This window comes from Trachurus trachurus (assembly GCF_905171665.1).
Source record: "Trachurus trachurus genome assembly, chromosome: 3".
Classification (NCBI taxonomy): Eukaryota; Metazoa; Chordata; class Actinopteri; order Carangiformes; family Carangidae; genus Trachurus; species Trachurus trachurus.
In genome coordinates this window covers 32,632,620-32,642,734 of record NC_139893.1, presented here as the reverse complement: position 1 = coordinate 32,642,734, position 10,115 = coordinate 32,632,620, and the positions used below count along the sequence as shown (strand labels likewise).

The 10,115-nt window shown below is 41.6% G+C and overlaps 1 protein-coding gene across 1 annotated transcript; it reads right to left on the bottom strand.

The window, feature by feature from the left end:
* Nucleotides 1-3,710: 3,710 nt before the first annotated feature.
* On the bottom strand, nucleotides 3,711-9,621 carry LOC311003061 (von Willebrand factor A domain-containing protein 5A-like; the record flags this gene model as incomplete). Its single annotated transcript, XM_083994741.1, has 13 exons — nucleotides 9,522-9,621; nucleotides 8,925-8,972; nucleotides 8,618-8,820; nucleotides 8,297-8,519; nucleotides 6,761-6,927; nucleotides 6,541-6,655; nucleotides 6,273-6,448; nucleotides 6,094-6,182; nucleotides 5,344-5,488; nucleotides 4,878-4,957; nucleotides 4,684-4,798; nucleotides 4,420-4,578; nucleotides 3,711-3,818 (listed from the first exon to the last, which is right to left on the bottom strand). The coding sequence occupies exons 2-13, from the start codon at nucleotides 8,965-8,967 to the stop codon at nucleotides 3,711-3,713; spliced, it is 1,623 nt and encodes a 540-aa protein (XP_083850867.1). The 5' UTR covers nucleotides 8,968-8,972; nucleotides 9,522-9,621.
* Between the last annotated feature and the right edge of the window lie 494 nt (nucleotides 9,622-10,115).

The window sequence follows — 10,115 nt, the reverse complement described above, 5'->3', positions numbered from 1 at the left end:
AGACAGTAGGCCTGAGGAAACTTTTAGTTCCTAAAAAAAAACCTCCAATTCAAAGCATTAACAGCTAAACCTTTACTACTACTACTATCACTAGGTACTACTTTTATTGGCTTATTCTCTTTTTTCTGGCTGTGTAGATTTGTTTTTAATAGCTAATGCTGGGTTTTAAAAATGCCCCTCATTTGTCATAACCTTCTTATTGACCGCTGAAAAATGTCCGGCCCAGTTAAGGTCTCAGTTTTAAAATCTGGCCCCACTGAATTTGTAATTGAATAGCCCTGCATTATAGTGTTAACATCCTGACAGACAGAAGGCAGGTCATTAATGTATAAACAAAACAGCAGCGGCCCTAAAATTGACCCTTGTGGGACTCCCAGTGTGGATGCTAGAAATGGAGATAGTGTACCGTTCACTCGTACACACTGGTGTCGACCACTTAGGTAAGATTTCACCCAGTTATGTACATTGATAGAGAGTTCATAATTTTTTAATTTATGTAACAGCACCTCGTGATTTACTGTATCAAAGGCCTTGCGTAGATCAAGGAAGACTGCTCCCACCACTCCTCCCTGATCTAGGCTGGTTTTAATTTCCTCAAGGAAGTAGCAGCAAGCAGTTTCAGTAGAATGTTTCTTTCTGAAACCAAACTGCATTGGATGTAAAAGGGACTTAGAATCCAAATGTGCAGCTAGTTGCTCTGCTACGACCTTTTCAATGACCTTTGAGATGGCTGAGAGTATGCTGATAGGTCGGTAATTACTGACCACCTGTGCATCACCAGATTTGTGCACAGGGGTAACTATGGCAGGTTTAAGCACACTAGGAAAAATGCTCTCATCGATAGATTTATTTATAATCATAACTAAAGGTGGCATAATGGATGCCTTATGTTGTTTTAAAAAATACTGTATCAAGACCATGTATATCTTTGGCTTTACTATTTGCCAGGGTTGAGATAATTTTTTCAACCTTCGCCACATTAATAGGAGATAGCTTGAAGGCCAAGTCAAGCCGAACACGCATCATTCCCATGGGCCCTTTAAGATTCAAACACAAATTGAGAGCAAATGACTGACAAGTCGTTCTTAAAATGTACAAGTTGTAAAACAATATTTCTAAAAATCAATCAACACCAACAGAGATGTGCTGTTTTGTCTAATTCAATATACTACAGTATATACTATATAACCAGTTCAGCTTTACTGGCTTTCTTACAGGCCTTTGACAAAATCCCTGCTCCTCCTAGAGATTGAAAAACAAAGTATTTTGGTCAAGAAGAAAAAAAAACAATGAGTTTACTGAGTTTATTACAAATGACTGCCAACTTGTTCTTAACTCATTGAGTGCCGCGCTCCTTTCCAAAGTTTTAGTCAAGTGTACCGGCAATTTAGACCATTTTTGACTTTTTATGTAGAGCCACAGTGTATTCTATATTATTGCCACCAACACATACTGTGGCTCAATTGAAAGGTTTACCTTAATGCTTCAAGTGGCCACAAACCGTTTGTTTCTACGTGCCTCCGTTCCTGAGAAAAGTCAAGCTAAACATGGCTGGGTTTCACCAAAATCCCTCCTTTTTTTCTAGAAAAGGAGATAGAGCGTCTTTTATGAAAGGTGCGCTGTTTGTGTCTGTCGCTCTTCTCACACTCGCATTTCTGGATCAAAGGGCTCGTATAAGATAAATATATACAACAGTTGTTGTTCTATTCACAAAACCACCATCGGGGGCGGGGGGGGCGCCACTAAACAACAATAACACAGACGCACCGTGCCGTGTCACAGCTTCTCCCCGCGGAGCGTGAGGGTCAGTCGGCCACCGCGGCTCGGGAAGACCGGTCCCGCCGGTGGTCGCGGTCCTTCTGTGGTACGGGTCGGTGATGCCGGTCTGCTTTGGTCCAGAGACCATCAGATTTTACCGCGGGAGGACTTTGGGGAGGACACGGTGTTGCTCCAGCTGAAGACCGGGCGGACTGTCGGCTGAGAGCTTCCTGTTTCTGCTCCGAGCAGCTCGAGCAGCTGGAGCAGCAGCGCGGGTGAGAGCAGAGCAGCTGCGGAGCAGCTGCGCTGCATCTGCATGCAGAACTCGTTTGCAGAAGCCGAGTTATGATAAAAACTTCCAGATCATGAGCTGTCATGTGACTTTGATCGTCATCTATTTCAGTTCTCCTCGTCGTAGAGTCCCCAAATTTACATATAATGTGTATTAAAGTGTCTATTTTCATAATTTAAAAAAAAAGCAAAAAACGTAAAATTACGTTTTCGGCACTCAACGCATGGGAACGAAAAACGAGAAATTACGTGGTTGGCACTCAATGAGTTAAAATGTACAAGTTGTAAAATAACATTTGCAATAACATATGCATAACAAAGCATATCAGAGCCAACTCAGCTCCTGTAGAGTATTTCACATTAAAGCTACAAAGAAGTGACACATCCTGCCACATGGTATTTATTAATTTGTCCCAAATGATATTAGTTTACTACACTTATGGAAATTCACTCTCACATTTGAACTTTATTTTGGTACGAGCAGGGAAACCTGAGTCATCTTTAAGATGGAATAAGACAGAGAGTTGAGGACATTATGTGAAATAATTGTAGTAAGTAGTAAATTTAAGTTTCTAAGAGAAACTTGTCTTGGACAAAAAGAGCAATGCTATAGTACAAAAACAAAAACAAACATTAAACTATATCAACCAAATTACTGGCTCCTGAACTTATCACAGTGATTTGCAAGTTGTTGCATGTAGGTCCTGAAATGTACAGAACCTTAATTAATATTAAAAAAAGCTGACACATCCTGACTTGCTGCTCCGGGCAGAACCAGATGTTGTCTGTGACTAACATAAATACCAGAGCTAAAACATCTCCTACTGTACATCCACTATTTCACATTAAATAACAAAAAAAGAGCAATTCAGACACAGAGTCATTTATAAAAATACACAGATGAGATGAGTTCTACCCCCATTCAGCTTTGTACTTACTAGCGTTTGCTCCCATTACACAGAATGCCATAGGTTTGCGTTGGTAATTAGCACCATACATGACTTCAAGAAAGAAAGGGGGAAAAAAAGCAAATGTTTGGTATCAAGATATTATATTATTATTACTAGATGAGAACAGTATTAATTTTTATCTGCTACTGAAAATGCCACTTACTTGGTGTTGGAACATTTCTGCGCACCAGAGGTCCTTGAAGTGGCTCGCCGCTGCCTTTGTTCACAGCAATGAAGGCAGTGTAGGAGCTGCTCACTCCTGATTGGACACTGAGCTTCACCAGCTTCTCCTTCACTCCTCCATCTTGCCTTCCCCTGTGCTCTCTCTCCTCCATCTCCAGGGAGCGAATCAGAGTCCGAGCACCCAACCTGTGGACTGTTAATCTGCAGACAGGACAGAGGAGTCAACACAGGTCAAATGTTGTCTTAACCGTTAGATAACAATTCAGATATTAGAGATGTAGATGTCGTTTGTGCTGTATTTTGATCTTTTACTGTGAGGTGACAGTGAAAATCAATGAGGCTTAAAATACCAATAGAAAAATAGATTTTATTGTACAATATGTGTGTATCAGTCACTGAGCAGACTTCATTTTTCAGCACAAAATTATTTCGTTAAATACTGCATTTGATTTTATTTAAATAATTCAAATCCAATATTGTAAGGTCACAACCTAATACAAAACAGCAACTGATGGTTTTAAATGAATTTTACCCCGTGTCCTCTTCAGGTTTGAGACTGAAGCTGAGCTGGTTCTCAGAGCGATGACCTGCCAGACTGTACTTCACCGTCACTGAACCTTGTGAAGCCTCTGGACTCTGAGAAAAGTTTTACACTGTGAGAAACCAGGTTAATTGCTGAATTGCAGGGGGTGTAAAATGCAGTGATTCATTTTTTTGGACACACAATCAACGCATGTTTTGTTGCATTGGTCTCTGACGCTACATGAAATTAATCCATTATTGGAGGCTAGCTAAGCTAAACCATACCCGGACAAGGTTGTCATTATTACTTGACAATATTTTTTATGCCAAATGCAGAGGGTTTTGAGGGATTCTGTACAATATTTGTAATTTATTTTTTGTATAATAAAATTACTTTTATACATTTGTCCATCATTGAGCACTTATGGTACCAAATATCCCTTTAAGGTGAATTTTGAACAAATTAAAAATGTGATTAATTTACAATTAATCATAACTAAGAATGGACACTCGGGTGATTAATCGTCATTAATTATTTTAAGCTATTGACAGTCTAAAGGAAATCACATGATTATTAGTAAATCCTTCATTTCAACAGGCAGTCTCATTGAGTTTGGGTCTTTTTCAAGGCTTCAAATCATTACGGTAATAAAGCTGAATGCTGATAAAAATCAGAGCAGAGAGGTATTTTACTGTGAGTTGGTGCTGCTCCTACCTGTCCAGTGAGCTGGGCATAAACCAGTGACCTATGACCCTGGAAAAGTGTTGTGATTGGTGGAGAGAGAACAGTGACAGACACTCCTTTTGGTAAATCCCATGTGACTGAGATGTCCTGCACAGCTGGCTGCAGGGCAAACCGCAGCGACTGCATCACCTGGAGGACAAAACAGTTTCTACTGAGCTTTTACTTACTCAACTCATAATATTTGTGTAAATGTAAATGTGATGTTGCATTTGCATTACTAAAAAATGTCCTTACTTTAGGTTGCATCCTGTCCTTTCCTGTGATGAACTGGGCGTGACCTCCTCCTTCCTTGGCAATCCCATTGATGAGAGCAGAGCTGGTTCCTTCCCCGATCCCAAAAGAGAAACACCTGAAATACAGGAGTTTTGTTTTTTAGACACACAACACTACAACATGGGTCAAACTGTGAGTATGTGTTTTTGTTTCACCTGTGGGAACCTGAATTCTTCTTCACCAGATCTATCACTTCTTTGGTGTTGCCCACTTCTCCGTCAGTGAAGACAAAGAGCTGGAGAGAAGCGTTTACACATGGGTTAAGGTCCATTCATATATTTTTCTTGAGTGACATGTTGGATTTTTGTTGCAGGGACAACAAAGATGGGGTAAGTATGAGTTTCAAACAAACTGGTTCCTTCAAGATTGTTCTTGTACAACTCTGAGTAAACAAGAAATACTAAGCATGAGCTGCTCCTACAGTATCAAGTAACACAACTGGTTTTGATGTGAAAAGAACAATGAAAACTTTTGTAAAGTGCTTGTCAAATAAAGAAATAGAAAGATCTGCACTGAAACTGAACTGTTATTGTGTTATTAAGGACAAGTGACAGTTACAGTAGGGCACACACACATATTAAACACAAAATGTTGAACATGTTAACCGTGTGTGTGTTTTACTTGTCTGGGTTGACTGGGAATGCAGGGCTGGCTGTAAATATGTTGGAGCGGCTTCAGGATCTCTGTTCCTCCCAGATTAGCCTCCATCGTCTCAACCTTCTTCACAGCCTCTTCCATGGAGCTCTGGCTGTACTCCACACTCTTACTGCCATCATACAAAGGAATTTAATAGTATTAATGCTTATTTTAAAACATGTTTTCCTAAAATCTGTTACAAAGTTTTTTACAATTAAGAAAAAATACAACAACAAGGCACCATCCTCTTCTGTTTTCACCCTAATATCAAATTGGGATACTTTTAGTAGCTATGAGCCTACTGCAAACAGAAAACCAAGGTTTCTTGCAACAGGTTTAAACTATTGTGACCAGCAAGTGGCAGTGTTTGTTCAGCTTGTTCAACATGCTGGGGTCCAATAATAAGGATTTCAGGTTTGAGAGAGTTCAGTTGTAGGAAGTTGATTGAGATCCAGTTTTGGTGTCATCAAAACAGTTTTGTAGAAAACTCAACTCAACTCAGTCTGCTTTATGGGGAGATACAATTGAGAATTGTCTGAATAAAAATTAAAATAAAATGGAAACCTGCGGACGACCTACCCAGGGAGGAGCATGGAGATGACAAACAAAATTGGTCCAAGAATTGATTATTGAGAGACTCACGGGAAGAATGAACACATGCACAAAGCAGTAACAAATGTACAGGCACTAATCACAAGAGGACACTTCACTAAGTGACATGAGAGAGTGACTTACGGGAAGATGTGTTCGAACCTCGACCCAAAACTGTAGATATTGAAATAGCAGCCCATTGGTAAGCTCTTCAACAGCAGCAGTAGAGTATCCTGAAGGAAGGACAGGGTCGATAGTGAAGGCTATTGTTGAAGAGGGAAACTATAAACCATTTTACGATTGGCTTAACACTTGTTGAATACCCTGGCACTGGCAATACGAGTCTGATGTCCCATGTCGTGGTTCAGAGGTGAGCACATGCTCCCAGATCGATCCATCAAGAACACAAACTCTCCACATTGGGCCAGTGAAGACATCACAGACTGAGGGAACTCAGGGTACAGACTCAGCATCACGACTGGATCACCCATCAGAGTGCCTGAAACACAATGTTTATTCCAAAAATGTTACTTAGTTGTAAAATGATGACCTTTTTTCTACAAGATAACATCTTGAGTAGTTTTCTCTCACCAGACTGGGCAGAGGCCTGTCCTGCCTCCACCACAGCAGAGGGCTGGTGGGCGTCTTTGTAATAAATCAGAAGTTCAACATCTCTGTCAAACTTGTGTCCTGCAGCCAACTTCACCTGGAGTTCACAAAAACACACTCATAAACATCATTAAAGTTATGAAATGTCTTCCTAATGTTGAGGAACAGCCACACACAGCAGACACATCAGCAGTCTACCTACCGTGGCCTGGGTCTGTTCTGTGTTGAGGTACTGGGCCGGGTCCAGGGAACAGTTGGACTCTACTTTAGAGACTGGACGAGGAGAGGACACTCGGGCAGAAAAAGACAGACTGTAGGGAACCAGAGAGGCTGGAACAGAAGTCACCTGGACACTGGCACCTTCACTACCTGGGAGTAGGAGACACGTTAAGAATAACATAACTAAAGAGACATTAGAGACCAAGAGCTATTCATCCAGCAGAAGTTCTGGCCGACCACAGAAGATCCTTCAACCTAAACGCTCCAGCTGAGACAAACATCACAGACACCCTGCTGACTGGCTGCTCTCCTCAGCTCCTCAGCTTCCCAGGCCTGGTGGGTGTATAGTCCTTCTAACATGTTCTGGGTTTACACTCTGATGACTGTACACTAAACTACAGGTGAACACAGCCACCTCACAGAAGAAACTCATTTCAGTCTCTTGCTCAGAGAATCTCTCTGAACTCCTGACAAGTGACTGAACATAAATAAATCAGTGATGTTTCCTTAAAGCTCAGCTCAGTTTTCAGTTTTATATGAACCTCAATAAGACTAAGCAGGACTGTACAACTCTGAGTGGTGAATGGCAAGACTCAAAGTTGGTTGTAACTCCATGTTTCCATGACTCCAATTAAAGCCACATTAAGCATCTAACCTAAACCACACCTATGAAGAAATTCACCAAATAACCGAGATGCTTCTGTCTGGACTTCTAGAGCATCTACGCAAGTAGCAAGGCAAAAATATTAAACGTTCAGTTGTTTGTCCTTTTTCAAAAGTTGACATTGCCCACATGTGCATTTAATTTCCTTAAAACAACTTTTGCAGGGCCAGTGCCACAAGGTACATCGGCAAAACTCTCTCTATGGAAAGCTGTGGTCATGTGGGTTATGATAAGTTGTTCTTGTGACTTCTATCAGTGACTGATACATGAAATCTTGTGGCCACAGCCTCACCTCTAGCTGCACTCCCACTCTTGACACAGTTTTACTTCCAGTTAATAAGAATTCATGTGGTTTCACATACAAACGTACAAGGTTAATATACAGTACAGTAGTGTCTCCATTCTCCGAGTGTCTGTGTTCATGTTTTGTTGTATCTGCCGGCATTTTGCACTAAAATCTTAAGAATTGCTTCAACTCTCTCTGCATCTGTTTTTTTTCTTGAGTATTTCTAAAAGTAGTTAAGAGTGAAAGTGTAACTGAGCCATCTGAAGAAGATCCTCCAACCTATTCTGATATCAACATACGTAGCTTCAAACACCGGACAGGTCACACTAGTTTTTCACTTCAACCAGTGAATTGACTGGCCACTTGGTAGCCTACTTCATACTGCTGATACTTGACACTCACTAAAATAACAACGCAGCACAGCAACTAGCAGGTGTTCTGCTGGTGTGTTTCTCTCTGGTCTTTGAGCGTGAGAACTTTGAGCAGTGGGTGGATGGTGCACTTTGTACGCGAAGCAACCAAAAACACGAAACCATCTTGACGTGCACTGTGTTGTCTGGATTTCCTACCCTGAGGTTGGTAGCGAGGGTTGAGCACAGCAGGCAGACAAAACCTCAGCCCGTCATCAGCCTGCACAGCCAGCTCAGTGACGTACTCCAGCCTGATGGAGGCGCTCTCTCCTGGAGGCAGACTGCCCACACTCAGAGTGAATATATCTGGACTCTGCTCACTCTCCTCCAACATGAAGGCCTGCTGACCAGAGCTCAGAGCATCATCGTACTCCTCACGAGCCTGGAGCACAGAGGACACACGTCAACAACACTCACATCAGTGTTTACTGTCTCTTTAGGATCTTTAACAGTGAGATAAACCTCCAGCGTCCAGCTCACCTGCTGCTTCTCCTTCACCTCAGCTACAACCTCTGTCTGTCCAATCTTAGCACTGAAATGACAGACAGCAGCATCTCCAGGCAGAGGGAAGACAAAAACAGCCTCTATTGGTTTGTCCTCCTTGTTCTCGTAGTTCAGGGTGGAGACCACTGTAGCTACATGGTCCCTCACCTCCAGCTCCACCTCGATGCTCTTCAGAGGAACTGACAGAGACATGGACGGAAAAACAATGATGAGCATAAAGACAGAATGGTAACTGTTGTGTGATATGTACTGTAAAGCCATCTAAAAAAAAAGAGATCTGTACCTGGTTCCTTCTGGGCAGTTAGTAAACCACAGCGGCAGCTCATTGTACCTATGCAACAAGGAACAAGGACATGTGTAAGAGCTTTCTATAGGTTGAATGGTTTAGGGAAGTTATAATTATAGGTGCATGCTCAGCAGTAAGAAATAAACGTAATATTAATCTATTTATTATGATGAATATCAACGAAAATGGGCTATTTTATAAACATAGTCGTATATGAGGACAGAAATGAGGAATATTCTTATGTGAACAATTCGTAGATCACCACTGCTCTACGTCCGCGTCTGCGCAATCAGAGTAGATCTTCTGTTTTTATTTATCCAATCAGCTGTTTGTTCGAGGGCAACATGGGGAAATAAAAACTGCATTTTGTATCAGTGTCTGATTCTAACAGGGGACATAAATTCTTGTGTAAACACATTTAAATGACCCATAATCTAGTGTAACAGTATCAACTATCAACATGTTATTATAAGGTTTCTCGTGCGTCTCCTGTCAGTGGTGAACTTGTCAGTTCAGACAACGAGTCGCCTACAGTACTGTATGTCATCTCGGATCACCAGAATAAAAGCACAGAAGGGGAAAAGACATGCTCACCTCTGTTGATCAGCGTTTACAGTGTGAGACACTTTGACTGCAGCTCCTTTTGCTTTGTGTTGTACCGAGACAACTTAAAACAGAGAAAAGTATTTGTCCGATACTGAAAGAGAACTGCCAGTCAGTCACGCCTTCTGGGTACAGTATATTCGATTTCAGTGCAGAAAATCCCCGGAAGGGTGGAGCTTAAAAGTGCCAGACAGGTGAGTCAGCAGTGTTTGAAGTATATTTTTTGGCAGTTTTTGCCTTTATTTGACAGCACATAGTGAGATAGACAGGAAAGGGGGAGGCAGAGAGAGGGGGAATGACATGGAGGAAAGGTCTGCCCGACACGGGATTCGAACCGGGGACGCCTGTGTTGAGGACTGTAGCCTCTACACGGGGCGGCCGCCTTAACCACTGCGCCACGCACCGCCCCGCAACATCATTTTCAAACAATTTAGTTGACTAATCACACCTCTAGGTTAGTGACAAAAACACATGTTGACAGATATACACAAAAACACAAACTCAAGTCACTGAGACAGTACTGTATGTGTGTAACATTTTTTTTTTTTTTAATTTAATCACATGTTAAGCAGTAATAACCTACAG